At 36.3% G+C, this 17161-nt stretch overlaps 1 protein-coding gene across 3 annotated transcripts in view; it reads left to right on the top strand.

The window, feature by feature from the left end:
- Positions 1-17161, top strand: part of anks1b (ankyrin repeat and sterile alpha motif domain containing 1B) — a 248589-nt gene that overhangs the window by 190951 nt on the left and 40477 nt on the right. For all 3 annotated transcript variants that reach the window (XM_065268491.2, XM_065268490.2, XM_073814739.1), the window contains 2 exons: positions 4773-4871; positions 8840-8992. In XM_065268491.2, the coding sequence (XP_065124563.1) occupies positions 4773-4871; positions 8840-8992 (252 nt within the window). The remainder of the gene's footprint in view (positions 1-4772; positions 4872-8839; positions 8993-17161) is intronic.

The following is a 17161-nucleotide window of genomic DNA, read 5'->3' as shown; positions in this document are numbered from 1 at the left end:
ATATGATTTAATATTCACACATTTCATATTTTTCAAGTATGACAAACATAGGCAAGTCTTATATCAAATGAAAGCTCTCATTCTCAGGAATAAGGCTACATCATTATTTTTGCTCTATTATTAACACATATCCAACAATCATTGAATGAATAATAAGGTAAAAAATGTAAACATATGGGAAACTTGAGTGTGGACTGCCTCAGATAGCACAGATAGCCACAAATGATACACCATCTTTTATTTTAGGTCCTACTCTAAACAATGAGTCCATTCACAGCATTTTCTTTGGTTGTGTGCATAATTAATCCCTTGCTATTTATAATATGTGCAAAACAAAAAAGTAATATTTATATGAAAAATTTATTTTCGCACCTTTCAGTAAAATAAGAATAACTTTTGAATGCGATATGCTAAAGAGTTCATTCTTTTTTTGGGTGTTTACTGTCTGCTGCTGCTAACAACCAGAACTGTCTGCAGTCTGCTAGAGCACCCAGAACCAGAGTTATACACTATCAAAGACAGTATTTACAACATAAAAAAAGAAAATTTGGTGTTTCATCATATGAAAAACATAAATAATAAAATTTGTCACAAACAGCAGCTTTTTATGTAACTTTATAGGATTTTCTGCAAAATGATATAAAGATTTTGCGTTTATTCCACTGTATGTGGTTATGGGAGCACTTCAAATATTTTTAGGCAGAAATTGTATACAAAAAGCGTATTATTCCTCCCATCAGTTGGAGTAAAATAACTTTTGCATTTATTACGATAGAGAAAAAATTCCTTTTTCCTCTGTAAGCTGGCAATTGCTGGAATCAAACAAAACTGTCTGCAGGTTTCGTTACCACTCAGGGCCAGAGTTATACACTTTTAAATACAGACTTTAGAAAAAAAACATCAAAAAGCGCCTATTTATTTTTGTGTTTATTAGAGGACTGACAACACATATAACCATGTTGAGCACTTTTAACAGTGTTTTATGTAATTTCAAAGGGTTTCCTGTAAAATGATACCAAACTTTTGTATGTGCACCTCTGCTTGTGGGTATGAGAAGCTTTTGAAATTGGGTAGGCCAAATCCAGGCAGAAATCCCCAAAATAGCCTCTTAAGCAATATTGCTCGAGTAGGAGTGTTTGATATAGCTCTATTGATTAGGCCATGAGGCAATCACAGCCGTGATGATATAGAGCTATATCACACGACTCCGAGTGCGATATTGCTTTTATACAACAGTTCGACGGCATACGTTTGAAAGAAGAAAACTAGAAAACAACAACGGAGTCATTTTAAAAGCCTCTTTGTTTGGGAACTACTTTCTTCCACCACGGATTTAAGGGCGTACTTGGTAACACTTTTGGCTGCTTTGAATCTCATAATAACTCAATGGACGGAATAGCCGTTTCTTTATATTACCGTTTCTTGGTCACAAAGTGTAGTTTTAAGATTAGTTCAGTCGAGAATATATATGTATTATATTTAAATCTGCAGTTGATTAGTAAAGATAGCGCCTGTTTGAACGTTTGCTTAGTAAGATTCGGTACGTATGAGAACCAGAGCATTAGCGGACATCAGTGTTCACTCGCCCCACTGACCACCGCCCTCTCTGGGCTACATCTCTGACAGGGATTCCCTGGCTCTGATGTTGGCCCTGTCTGTGTTTGATGGTCAAAAATTAGATCAAATCAGCAGTATTTGGTGTCATGATGAAACTATTACTTGTTTTCTTATTCATATTTAGTGTCTTTTGTGTTGTTATTGTTTTGGCGTGAGGTAAAAGTTAATAAAACTATACTTATATAATGTTACTATAGCTTTCCCATTTAATCTTAACATGATACGAGCACTCGATTATTATTAGACTTTGTTCTTGTCAGTACTATATAAAACTGTTTTTTATAAGTGTCAGAGAGATGTTTTTGCATGCTGCTTATAAATATATCAGTGGTGATATTTCATAACGTGTTTTAATATTCACGTCACGATAAAATAAATAAATTCATATGAGGACATGTGTGCTGAGAAAGGTTGTGCAGAAACATCCAGTTGGAATTGGTGTCATTGAAAAGCCCAAGAGATCTTCATTTCATGAGAGGGATTTTAGTGTCTATGAAATCCACCTCAGTTCAGGACTCCTGGGAGTTTTGAGGTGAACAATTTCAGGAGATCTTGCTGGTCGTTTGTCTTACTCTAAACTTGCTTGAGGGATGAGATGGTTTTAGTTTTTTTTAAACACTGTTCGTCTGCTGGAACATTTTTAGATGTTGAGATTATTTTCCATTTATTATGGGAAGAAATTTAAAGGGATTAAATTCAATTCCTTCTTGACTTGAAGGTGGTTGTGGGTATTTCCTGCTTTTTCCTGTTTCTTGGTGACCTTTCAAAGAAGTCTGGTGGAGGTAATCATGTTTACCCATCTGGATGAACAGACTGTAAGGGGGTGTGGCTTATCACATCAATTATGACAATTTCAGATTACATTTTCATTTAGTCAGTTACGTCATTAATAAAGAGCCCTTATTTTCAGATTCACGATTTTTCATTTCCTTTAGTGTGTAAGTGTATATTAGTACATGTTAACGATATGCAAAAGGTACAAACCCAAAATAAACAATAACACAAGTTATCGTCTCATAAATCTCTTTTCTTGAACTACAACAAATCCATGGATTGTAGGCAACAGTTTACTTCCTGGGATTGGTGATGTAGACAAGACCGACATTATCATAATTCCTCCCGCTTCGGATGCACAACCTGTTAGTTAACTCCTGTTAGCATTGAATTGTGAGTGAATCTTTCAAACATGGTAATTAGCGTCACATTTCCGGCTGACGTCAGAGGTATTCAGGCCAATCACAATGTACAGATTAGCTGGCCAATCAGGGACACAGCTTGTTTCAGATCGATGAGTTTTGTACAAAATCAGAGCGTTTTAGGAAGGCAGGATATCTGGAGCTACAAAAATGTACATGATGTGGAAAATGATGTGTTTTTTGAACCATAAACCACACGAACACATTGTATTATACAAAATACACAAAATAACATTGTTTTAAGCAATGAAATAGGGGCACTTTAGAAGTGTGATAGTGTCACACTGTAAACCAAAGATTTGTTGATTCAACTTAAAAAAGTAAGTTATCTGGTCGCCTTAAAAAAATTGTTAATTCAACTTAAAAATATTAGTTGACTTAGTTGAAAAGTGGTGTAAAAGAGCTTGTGTCAACTAATATTTTTAAGTTGGGCACCAGGTAACTTACTTTTTAAAGTACTATACACAGACCCAAAGAGGAAGTAAATATTTTGTTTATCATTCTCTAAATGCAAAGTTATCTAGGGTTTACAGTAGTCTTGGACGTTTGACTAAATGGGGAAATGTTTTGTCCACTACAGATTATTTTGAAAAAGTCCCACTTAAATAGGAAGTTTGTTTGAGAGTCATGTAAAGTTCACTTTGTCTGTTTTAATTTCAATATGTTTTCACAACAGTTGCACAGAAATGCCAGAAATATATCAGGAAATGTGTATCCAAAGTTTGGATGATTTCAGACATAACAGTATAAGACAGCCCAAAAGTTCATGGTTTCAAACCCAGGGAACACACATGCTGACAAAAATGTGTACATTATGATGCACTGTAAGTCATTTGGATAAAAGCGTCTGTCAAAAATGTAAATATAATTTGTGATTGATGAAATAAATATCAGCTGTGTTCTTTTTTTTTCTCATTATTTAATTCGTCTTGCAAGGATTGTGACATTTACACGAATGTGTTTTAAAAATGCTAATAAAATGTTCAAAATGATAACTTGATTTGGCTTGTTGAATTAAACATTAAATAAAATGAGGTCACAACATTTATGCATACTACCTGTTAAAAAGTTGCACATACTATGCAGTTTACAGTATATACTTTATAGCGAGCAGTAGGCTAGTTTAAGACCCCTGAATCGGTCTAATCCCCCCCCCCCCGGCATTTCACTGCTTCCAGTCTAGAGCTGTTTTGCTGTGAATGGAACAGATGTTGGTACTCAGGGTTCATTTCGTCAGTAATGCATTATACGAAAATGAGACTGCCAAGGTTATCCAGCTTTACAGAGCAACACTGGCGCAGACATACCCGTCTAGACATATTCTCTCGCCTTTCTTTAAATGCCCGTGAAAATCTTTGTTTATGTTTCCTGTTGAGATGGATGAATGCTGTTTTATTCTCCATAGATAAATCATGTACTGTAACAGGTAGATAGGTAAGCTCATAAATCCTAAATCTTGTTTTGCTTTACATCTAATGATGTCTAATGGTCTATGTGAGTGTTATGGTTAGTAAATATCAGACTCTAAACATAAAAACTATTGTATCTTTAAGTGGTCCTCCTTAGTAATGTGTGTCTATGTTTGTTACCCACAGTGTTTGTGTGTTTTTTTTTATTTCTGTCTCTGTTGGAAGGGAAGTTGATTGGTCTGATTGAGTTACAGAAAGGTCATTAAATGTGAAACTCAGCATGAACAGAAGTTGTTTAATAGCTGTGTGTGTGTGTGCGTGAGGTTGTTTTTCTTGCACCTGTGTGCATAAAGTCCTGGTATTGAGCTTAAGGATACTATATTATTGATCTCTCAGTTTATACATTTCATCTATATAATGTATCAGTCAGAGCCATTTTGAACTTGTCTCTTATGTTTCTATATAAACTTGTTGCAAATGCAAATTATTGTAATGCATCTTCATGATAATAATTTTTATTTAATATAAATAAATTGTTTTTATGTTTTAGGGCAGTAATGTTGTGGAGGACCAAGACCTGCTGGAGATCGGGATTTTAAACTCTGCTCACAGACAGCGGCTCCTGCAGGCTATTCGTCTGCTGCCCAGGGTGAGTACAGACATCAGGGTTTTTTTTTTGCTTAATGTCACCTTTTCTACATAAACACCTAATGAGACTTCCACCTCGGGAGAAAAAATGTCTCTACACCACTTATTTGCATAATGTGTCAGGCATGCATACTGTATATGAGGCCTAATAAGCTACGGCGCTTGCAGTGATGAACTCCTCATTGAATTTTTAAATAAGCAATGAGCCCACTGTAGGCCTATAATATTGTGAAATCATTCAATTTGTGAAGTACCGAACCTAAAACGTCATGTAAAATCAATTGGTGGTTTTACCTGTTGGCTGGTCTGTAGCTCATAAAATATAAAATATAGTATAAATGTAAAGATATAATGTAAAAGGTTGAGATATTGGGTTAAGGCATGTGTGAAGGGGAAATCAGACTCACGTCTAGTTTTAAACAATGGCACTGAGCTGGCAACCGCTGGAATGACAAGTAGCTTAGTGAAACGTGCTGATCATTGAAATTCTGCGTGTGATTCTTGTGTGTGACGTGGATTAAATTACTACATGAGACTACACACATCTATAAGCGAGTCGTCCTTACAAGTCTGTGTATGTGTGTGTTTGTGTGTGTGCAAGGGTCTTGACCTCAAATAAATGTCTTCTGTGTCCTGAACAACCTTCTGCTTTCTCTGTCCTTTACATAGATACAGAAAATATGTGTGTGCTGTGATAAGATAGGGACATGCATACACTATACACAGACTCAAAGAGGAAGTAAATATTTTGTTTATCATTCTAAAAATGCAAAGTTATCTAGGGTTTACTGTAGTCTTGGACGAAGACTAAATGGGGAAATGTTTTGTCCACTACAGATTATTCGGAAAAAGTCAACAGGAAGTATGTTTGAGAGTCATGTACAGTTCACTTCGTCTGTTTTAATTTCAATTTCACAACGGTTGCACAGAAATGCCAGAAAAATATCAGGAAATGTGTATCCAAAAGTTTGGATTATTTCATACACAACAGTATATACTGATGCATGTGTGCATAAATTAAACACAAAGTGCCTTAAAACAACTACTGAATAGGCCAAACTTTGTAAAATTTGGTTAATTTATTTGCATTTTCACAAGCATTTATATCTGCCAGTTAACAAACTGTTATAAACAAAGTCACCCAATCATATTAGTGCTTGCATTTTGTGACCTACAGTATACACATTAAGTTAGAAGTATAGCACCGTTATTAAGCATGCATTTAACTCTTTCACCGCCATTGACGAGATATCTCGTCAATTAAGAGAAAACGCTTCCCCGCCAATGACGAGATTTTCCGTCTTTCCGCAATATCGCTATTATCCACCAGGTGGGTCCGCAACTTTTTAAACCCGGAAGTATTGCCCTATGGCAAGCGGCTGCATGTCCATGTCTGTTTTAAAGATCGCTCTGAATGAGATCTCTATGAAAAGTCCGTCACAAAAATGGAATTATCTCTGCTTTTTGCTCAAAATGTGGTGTTTTTGCAGAAACCTAACCATATTCAAAAGCTGATTACAAAAGAACCACTGAAGGTAGGATGAAACCGTTTTTTTTGTTTAAAAAGAAGCAGAGGGTCTGTTCTTTCATTTGGTATATTGTATGTTTATATATTTAAAGAAGAAAATTTTCTGGAAGGCATTAAACTTTGGTAAAAATCATGAAAAACGCTGGCGCTGGCTGGCAACTTTTTTTAAAAACGCTGGCGGTGAAAGAGTTAAAGGGACACTCCACTTTTTTTTGAAAATATGCTAATTTTCCAGCTTCCCTAGAGTTAAACATGTGATTCTTATCCATTCAGCTGATCTCCGGGTATAGCTCTAGTATGATGCTAATAGTCTAATCAGATTCAATGGATTATGCTAAGCTATGCTAAGAGTGGTAAAGTTTCTGCTGTAAAGTTGAGCATTTTAAAGGTGCTCTAAGCTAATTTCTAATTAAATTTTTTTGTTACATACAGCAAACATCTCCTCACTATCTGCCTGCTGCCTGTCCGCTGATCAAACTGTAAAATAATGCGATCTCTGTAGACAGCCCAGGCTCCACAAACTGCAATAAAAACACAGTGGCCAAACCTAGCACCACGAAACATAACAAAGTGTTCCAGCCAATAAACGACAAGAATGATTTGGGGGTGGGGGTTGGGCGCGTTCATGAAAGCACGGAAGGGAGGGGGAGGAGGTCGCTACACTCCGTTTGTTTGAAACAGTTCAAACATCAACAAAAAGTGACATCTCACAGATACGCTTAGAGCGCCTTTAACATGGGGAGACTATTGGCGCTTTTCCATTGCATAGTACCCCATAGTTTAGTTTAGTTTGGGTCGGGTCAGCTCACCTCACTTTGGTTTGGTTTGCTTTTCCATCGAGTTTGGTAACACTTTGCAGTGGGAGGAATTATGGGCGTGTCGTTATATTTGCGCTGCCTGCTGCTGTATCATACAAGCGAGAGCGTTGTTGGAATGCTAAACATCCCCATACATTCATTTATTCTCAGTCCGCCACAAAATCAAAATTGACCACCACAAAGATGTTTGCGCATCGTGTTTATCTCTACCTCTGTGTCACATGACAGTTTCTGTACAAACACCGCTAGGTCGTCATTCGACGAGCTCCGAGGAACCTTATTTAAGTTGCATAAACACATATAATGCCCATGTGCGTTGCGAATGTGCCGCTACAAACTGCAAGTCTGGGAAAAAAAACTGTTATGATGTTCCTGGTTCTCAACCTGTGGATGTTTTTCATCGCTAAAAGGGAGTTTGGGAACTTAGCAGAGCACAGATGACACAAGTTTGCTCGAGACAACGCAGATAGGACTATGGTAAAGCTAATCTTTACATTAAAGCGATGACGCTGGTAGTGACGATTCTCTCAGACCAATCTGTGATCTACTGTGTTTTCGCGTCACGTTTGGTATCAGCTTGGATCGCTTGGAACCCCAACCTAGGTGGTACTAAAAAAAGTATCGGGTACTACGTACTGCACCCAATGGAAAAGCTCCCAAAAGTAAGCTGACCTGACCCTAACTAAACCAAACCGTGGGGTACTATGCAATGGAAAAGCACCATATCGGTTTGACTCCCTTTTGGATCCAGTCTCTAGGGGCCAGTCGATGAATTGCAGCCATTTGAAGTCACTTCCATGTTGGCTTCACGTTTGAGGCCAGGAGGTTGTCCCTTAGCATGAGCGTACAGGAAAATATGAAGTGTGTAGGCCAGAAGAAGCATTGCATTTTGTCGCAATGCACGTGCGTCGAACGTCGAGTTAAATAAACTAGGCTGTGCTTTCGACCGTTCGCGCACATATAAAAACTATACTCCAGGCTTTAGACTGCTAGATCGGGATTAGACAGAAACTTCAATCTGCAAATATTGTGATACTGTATGTTCACATTTACATAACTGCGTGTGTGGTTGCGTGCATGTGTGTGTGCTTGTCATTCAACTCCAAACCACAAAAATGACAAGAAGGTATTTAAAGAGAATTTAAATGCTGTAGAGGAAATGATGTTTGTATGTGTGAAAGATAGATACAGCATGAGGTCTCGCTGTTAAAAGAGTAGAAGTCAACTTTACATCTGCACTCAGCACTTTTACTCTCTACTTTAGCTGATTTACTTTTGCATCTCACTCTCTCGACTTTTACATTTATGCGTTTGGCGGATGGTTTTATCCAAAGCGACTTACTGGGCATTTGAAGTATAAATATGTTTATCTGCACCCCTTGAACCAATGACCATGGCATTGCAAGTGCAACCAACTGAGCTGTAGAAACACTAATGTTTCCTTTGACAGGACTCATTTTGGCGTGTGTACATCTGCCTGATTTGATTACTGTTCATTTCATCATAATGCCAGAGTCATGTTGAAATGCTTTCATAATAACAGAAGCTCTGTTGCTCTGTTTATAACACAGACTGTTCGATTTCCTGTTCATGGTTATGTGAACTGCCGTTTCTGTGTTTAAGGTGCGACCCATTGGTTATGATGGAAATAACCCCACCTCGGTGGCAGAATGGCTGGAGTCTCTGGAGCTGGGAGATTACACCAAATCTTTTCTCATTAATGGCTACACCTCCATGGAGCTTGTCAAGAAGATCTGGGAGATCGAGCTCATCAATGTGAGTCCCTTAGCAATTTTTGCCGTCTTCACCCCCTTGTTTGTGGATGTGTTGATGAAATTCAGTTTAGAAAGATTGATTTTCAACATTGGTTTGGCTTTTGTTGCAAATGTAGTTTTATGTACTGGTTTCAAATGGTGTCAAGGTATATAGTTTGAAGTATAAAGTCGGTTTTCTTCAAATTCACATCGATGGTCCAGTGGAAAAATGCAAGTGTATTACACATTAACAGTTTCACTACAATTTAAAAGCCAGAAATTGTAATAAATATAGTATTTCTTTAAAACTTAATATCATTTTTGAAAATTATGCTATTTCATTAAAGGATTACTCCACTTTCATAAAAAAATAATACAGATAATTTACTTACCTCATGTCATCCAAGATGTTTTTTTTTTTTTTTGAGGAAAACATCTTTATTGATTTCATTGGATTTCAACAATTATTCAAAATTAAACATTTTAATTTATTACGTAATCACATCGAAAGGTCACGTGTTATGTATCTAAAACACACACTTTCGGATCATTTAAAAAAATAAACTGACATTAATTAGTTTCATTCCATCGACAACATTGTTGGAATGGTAGTTTCGCATGCATGACCTTTCGGCGTGATTACGTAATACGTAAGGTCGGGCTGACACGTCACACGCCTAGTGCAAGATGAGAAGTTGTGGTTTAAAAGTACATATTTTTTTTATTTTTTGGCCGAAAATGACGATCGTTTGGCTAAGACCCTTAGGCTTTGGTTGGGATTGTTTAGACACCTTTGAAGCTGTGTTGAAACTGTAAACTGTTGAGGTCCAATAAACTCCACTATATGGAGAAAAATCCTTGAATGTTTTATCTTCTTCTCAACTGAACAAAAAAGACATAAGCATCTTGGATGACACGGGGGTGGGTAAATATCAGAATTTTTGGTAACACTTTACTTAAAGGGTTGTTCATAAGACTGACATGACACCTTCATAATCATGACATGAACATGAAGGAGATTTTATGCACATGAATACTACAACTGTCATTAAGTGTCAATTAAATTATTTGTTAAATGATGTCATTTTTTTATGCAAAGATGACATTGTTTCAGATGTCTTTGTTATGACAACTTGACATTAACCATTACATCATAACTTGTTATGACAACTTGACATTACCAAGACAACATAACTGACCACTTTTTACCAGTGATACAAACTGAATTTGTTATTAAAATGTCATTAGGTGTTAATACTCTGTCATATAGTTTTATAACAGCGTCATGAATATTTTTCTTGACCTCAACTACAGTGGTCCAAATATAATTTGTCATTAAAATGTCAGTTCATTTTCATTTTTATAACAGCGTCATAAATTTTTTTCAGCTCATAATTTTTTATGTTTTCTCCATGTGATTAACGAATAAAATAAATAATTTAATAATAATAATAATAATAATAATTAACATTTATAAAATTATATTTTATTGCATTTGTAAAACAATTCACCTTAAATTAAATGAAAACATTAAATGTTTTTTCTTCTATGTCAAAAAATTTCTGAACCCTCTGTGTGAGGAAGAACAAGTTCTGTTAGTTGTCAGTTTTTTATGTATTGTGCACATACATAGGGCTCTATCTTACACCCGGCGCAATGCAGCGCAATGCGCGACGCAAGTGTCTTTCGCTAGTTTCCACACTCATTTTCACGTTTAGCTCCGCGTTGTTTAAATAGCAAATGCATTTGCGCCCCCTTTTGCGCCCATGGGCGTTCTGGTCTGAAAATGAGGTGTGTTCAGGCGCATTGTTGGTGCGTTGCTATTTTGAGGCAACTAAAATAGACTACGCCATTGACCAACAAAAACCTGGTCTAAAGTCTAAAGTCAATGGCGCAATGTGTTTAATGTTATTTAAAGAGCGCATTAGTATGCGCCTATAAACGGGAGGACAACGCGGGTTTGCTTATCACAAAGTACATGAATGCGCAGCAGCACAAAAATGCTTTTAAATATGAAAGATTAAAGAATTGAATGTAAAAGATTATTATTGAATCTCTTGGACATAAATGAGGACTAATTATGAGACGTTAGAAGGCACAAAGAGCTGCTTCACCTGCAGCCTGGTAAGTAAATAAATGCTTTGCTTTAAACAAATGCATCTGTTTTTAAATGTTTTTTTTATGCTACCTCACGGATTTATTATATGATGACTCTGTACCTGCGGATATGGTGAGATGAGAAACATTTTTAAGTCATGCTTAAAAAAAAACTCTTTGCTAAAAAAAACGCTGTCCAAAGTGCTGAAACGCGCATAGAGCCGTTTGTAAATTCTTTATCTCCTGTTTGTTACAAATAAAGTATTTTTAGAGTACAAACCTTTTCTTACATGCTTGTAAATTATTTTTTGATGATATTGTAAAGCCATACATTTAAAGCAATTACAAGCCTGCATTTTTACTTCCATGACTAAAAGAAAACGGGTTTTAAAGGTTTTAATAAAAAAATTACAATTTCAATGCAAGTGAAAAACAACACAATTATTTAACATTAATCTTAAACTGGGGATCTTCTTCCTCCACTTAGTTTTTCAGTTTACAAAGTCCGTCATCTAAATAGGGATTAGACATAGCGCCAGCGCAACTTGCTTTTAAAGGGAATGAGAGCTGAGACTCTCATTGGTTTACTGCACGCTACGCCAAAAATACTCCCAGTACAATAGGACCAACCCTTTTCGACCATGCGCTCGGCGCACAAACCATTTATCCCGTCGTTAAATTAGCAATAGTGGATTCGGACACGCCCATTTACACGTTGCGCTGTGCGCTTTAGACAATGCGCTTTGATCGTTAAAATAGGGCCCATAAAGTTAAGTATAATCTTTTTATAATCTTTTGACGTGTCTGTTGCATTTTGCAAAGGTATTTAAAATAATTTGACAGAGTATTAAAATTTAAAAACATTTAAATGACAGTTTAATGTAATGTTAACCCATAAAGCTAGGTAGTTTCTTAAGTTTGATAATTACTCTGCTATGCCATGTTAATGACAGATTTATGAAAATGTATGTTGTATTGGTTTATGTCAAGTTGTCATAACAAAGACATTTCAAACAACGTCATCTTTGCATTAAAAATGACATAATTGAATATAATGACAGTTTTCATAAATGTCCGTAAAATCTCCTTTATGTGTCATGTCATGACTATGAAGGTGTCATGTCAGTCTTAAGAACACCTCTTCAAGTAAAGTGTTACCGAATTTTTTTATGAAAGTGAAATATTCCTTCAAATTCAATTTCACCTAGTTTGATATGTTGTTACCCAATTCACAAACATTTTTTAAGGGTTCACCCAAAATTTATAATCTTCATGTTGCTCCAAAATCTGTCACTAGCATTAATATTTTCATTGTAGGATGAGCTCAATGATGTCTTTTAGTGTGTTATACGGTTTAAACATACACATGGGACTGTGTTTAGCTGAATGTAATGTTGTTGGATTAGCACTGATACAATGAAAGTAGTCGTTTAAAGCAAGATTTGCTACATGAGCTTTTAAAACGACGAGACGTCATTGTGACTTGTTCTGACATTGTCCTATTGGTCGATTGAATCTAGCTAAAGTTATCTACTCTGTATTTGATAACAGGAAACAGCAGGTGCAGCGAGTCCATCTCTGGGTTAAAACGAAATGTATTTTTCAGATTGCATAAGTCCTCATGTTTGCAAAACATTATGGTTATTTCTGCAGCCCCCATGTGTGAAACAGAAATTGTGAAAGCTTTATTAATTTTTTTCTCCATGTTTGTTAAAAACTAAATGGCATGTTTGAGTGAGATCACGTGACATGTTGCCTTAACAGATTTTGTGTTAAGTGACTCTAATTACGGCCTCACGTATGCTAATTTCACTCCATTTTTAATGGAGAGAGAAAGAGAAACAGAGAAGCGGATTATATAATAATGTGGGATGTGATTTCTTCAGCTCTTGGAGGAAAAATCTCACACCCACTCACTGTAGGACGCAACTACAATGCTGCAGTGGGAATAAACAAAGGGTTTGGCCACAAGAGGGGGCCAAAGTGTGAAAAATAGTATTTGGTGTACTTTTCCATGGGCTGATGTGTTATATCAGAGGCGTTTGGTTCACTTGTGCCCATTGTGATTTAAATGTGGCTGCAATGTGTTTGTGTTTATTTACACAGTTTTATTAGCATTTACTGCTTATTAACAGTGCCATTGTGCATATAGGAAGCTACTTTACACACTTTATTTTATGATTGTTGTTGTGTGATCAGCTGTTCATTCTCATTTAAAGCGATAAGTTGATGAGTTTGTTTCTCATGTGGAACACAAAACCTTATGCTAAAATACGCATTGGTCTTTTCCATTTGTTGTAAGTGAATGTGGATACATTCAAGCATCAAACTGACAAAAAAATAGCATAAAGTACAGTACTATACAAGTGCCATTTTTGAAAAGAGGCTGATTTTCTCAATATTAAGAAATTTTTTTGCACCCTCAGATTCCAGATTTTCATGATATATTAATCTCTATTTCAACAAATTGACCCTTATGACTGGTTTTGTGGTCCAGGGTCACATTTTGGACCTTAATTAACCCAGTCCTTTCCATTATAGAATAGGCTGGCCCTGCATTCTTAAACGTTTCTGTTTTGCAAATAGAAGCATATGGATTTAAAATGATATGATGAATGAGTAATGACAGACGTTTCTATTTTAAGCAAACTGTTCTTTTAAAGTGCGTCTTGCAGGTTAACCACCACTGTCGATTAATGGGTACATAAATCACTCAAGATATGTGTATAATTTTTAAAATGTCTCAAAAATGGTCTTAAAGACCACTTTTTTTACGTTTTTGGTATTAACGGTTTTTTTACGCAATTCTGCGATGACGTCACGTTGGGGAGAAGTGAAGGAAGCCTCAGCCAGAGCCATAGAGATAGATGAGACATTTATTGCTGTTTAATACTTACGTATACAATTTGGAAATCATATATACATCGTAGTAAATATATAATGTGTTATACTGCAAAGTTACCATGATAATTATTATTTATGATATCTGTGGAAATAAATAAAACTTCGCAAATCTGCTGATTTGATCCATTCATGTCCTGACCACCAGGCTAGAGATTTTTAAACATCCTTAATCCACACTTACTAGTCTATCAAATAATATCTCAAATATATTGTTTTGTGAAATAAAAGAATGCTTTGTTATATTGTTTATGCGATAACGAATCACACGATCATTTTATACGCAGCAGTCAGCAGCTGCAGCACACTCGGATCCGACCGCATACATACTGTAATAAACAGGCGTTCGGCGGCTTTTTACATCACGACAGACTATGCCATTTGAGGAGGAACCGCTCATTGATCACCGTATTTTTATAAATACTGTACATGTTTGGACCTGCCGAACAGGTTGAGGACTTTCATATACTTTGTTTAGCAGAGAGGTTGAGCAGTTTGACCAGCGGGCTGCGGGAACCGGACGCATATCATGCCGCCAGACTGTGTTAACTCGAAATGTATAACTATTATCAGATCGACCCACCGGGAAAGTCCCGACTCTCTCGATTGCCATTCCGCTACTGGTTGTAAGAAAGTGAGTGCGTTTGGGTCGCTGGTCCCCGCGAACAGATGTGACGTGCCTCACTCACCTTCCTGGATTAGAGACATGCTGCCAAAACCGTTTGTGCTGAAGATCGCATAAAGTTACACCCATTTCAGGCAGGATCATGGACCCCCTCAAGCCAGCATGCACGAGTATGTTAATTGTTTGTTTACTTTCTACACGAAGATATGCTAACGTTATGCTATCTGGCTGTCTGTCTGCCTATCTCTCTATACTAGCCTATCCATCTGTCTGTCTGTCTGTCTGTCTGTCTGTCTGTCTGTCTGTCTGTCTGTCTGTCTATCTATCTATCTATCTATCTATCTATCTATCTATCTATCTATAATCTGCGCTATCAGAACTGTACTTTACTCGTCTTTCTATAGTCATTCTCAATGCTCTCAATGCGGCTTTGGGAAATTCTCTCCCCAGCGTGACGTCATACAGTGCGTTGTGGGGGAAAGGAGAATAATTGCAAACCGCTGTACTTTTTCATACTTTTTCGGGTTTTGTGATACCCAACAACATAAAATACAATGGATAACAGTTTAAATGTTTATTATCAACAAGCAAATTGCACAAATTCGTTGAAAAATTTTACCTGCAAATCGCCCTTTAAAGGGACAATAAGTAGGATTTACCCCCATCTAGTGGTGAAATTGTATTTTGCATTAAAACAAACAGTGCTCTCTAGCGCCTCGCTTTTCCAAATGCGTGTTGCAACTACGGTAGCCGTTTTGTACTCACTGATATTCTTGTCCGTTTCAGTTAGTTCACGTGTTCTGACCGAAAACGCCTTGTGGAAACGCGTTGGTAGACTAGTGCTTTTTGTCCCTCTCTGCTATTATAGTTTATCAATACGGCGGAACGACATGCAAGCCCTTCTTGGACTTACCCGTTCAATGTAAGTAAAGAGAAGAAATTCTAAGCTTACAAAGAAAACTTAGATCATCGGCAGAGGTCATTTGACACCAATGAGGACATATTAATGGATAAAGACATTGATTTTGATTAATAAAACACTTAAAATACTACTTACTTTTCCTTTAATGCCAGTTTGGAAGGCTAGAAAAGCATACAAGGAAAATCAGGTGGATCTGCAGAGGAAAGATCTTTATTCATTTTTAATCTCTAAATGTGTGTATGTTTGCATTTGTGTGTGTGTGTGTGCGTTTGTGTGCGTGTGTGTGTGTGCGCGGTTAATCTTTTCACAGAATGGCACATTCTGATCTTTCCCTAATGAGTCTTGCTTCTGATAGATCACAGATCGTCTCTATTTCACAAATCACCAACCTGAACTTCTCTGCTGTAAATGAGTGTGAGAGAGAGAGAGAGAGAGAGAGAGAGATGCTCTATGTAGTAGTGTATGTCGAAGTGGCTATTTAAAGAAGAGGAAAACTGACAGGTGAAAACAGTTGTATTTCCTGGAGAATTTAGTCTAATAAGGTAACACAACACAACAATAGCAGACTGGGGATAAAAGAGCTGTAAAGAGGGGCAGGATAAAGAGAGCAAGCAAGGACAATAAGATAGAGATATTTTGATTTGATTTGATTTATTGGACAAAAAGTGAAATAACACATTTGTCAAGGATAACACAATAAAGTTAAAAATAACTTATTTCCATTGTGGTCCTTGAAGTAAAACACAACTTCACTTCTAGTGCAAAGGAAGTAGGGGCATTGGCATTACAAATAAATAAACCACTTCATCTAAAAAAACATTTCCAGAATACCAAACAAATACAATCACAATAAAATTCCTACAATATACAAAAACCATACCTACTCTAATCTAAAACAACCCACCTAATATCCAATTTTTAACTTTCATGCTAAAACCACCTGTATTCATAATGCATTTAATGTTAAGAGGCACATTATTCCACTCTTGAGCCCCTGAAAAATGAAAAGACCTACGCCCATACATACTCTTAAAATTGTATAATGTAACATTCATAAGACTTTGCCTGGTATTATAAGTATGTTTCTCATTAACCCTTGAGAAATAATTATTAAAATATAAAGGAGCTCTTTTATTAAGTATCTTGTGTACCATTTTTAATTTAAGATGTTTAACTCTACCCTCTATAGGTAACCAATTAAGCTGTCTAAAATGAGATATATCAACATGTGTAAAACTACTAAGACTTAAAACTACTCTTATTAATTTGTTTTGTGACTTTTGCACTTTATCTAACCATGCACGGGACAAATGAGACATCCAGGATGTACATGCATACTCAAAATGACATTGTACCAAACAAGATGCTAGTAATTTAAGAGTTTGTTTATCCAAACAACTGGCATGTCTAGCAAGGAATCTTATCCTAGCATTAACCTTACCCAAAATCTTTAAAGCCATACTGGTTCCACTTAAATCATTGTCAAGGATACATCCAAGATAACTAACTGAAGTTCTATTAGAGATTTCACACTCCCCAACCATAATGGACATATTAGGTACCTTTTTCAGAGCTCTTTTAGACCCAAATAATATAGCTTCAGTTTTATCAAGATTTAATGAAAGTTTGTTTTCAGAAAGCCAGTC

This window comes from Paramisgurnus dabryanus, chromosome 1 (genome assembly GCF_030506205.2).
Source record: "Paramisgurnus dabryanus chromosome 1, PD_genome_1.1, whole genome shotgun sequence".
NCBI lineage: Eukaryota > Metazoa > Chordata > Actinopteri > Cypriniformes > Cobitidae > Paramisgurnus > Paramisgurnus dabryanus.
This window is presented reverse-complemented; position numbering and strand designations above follow the sequence as displayed.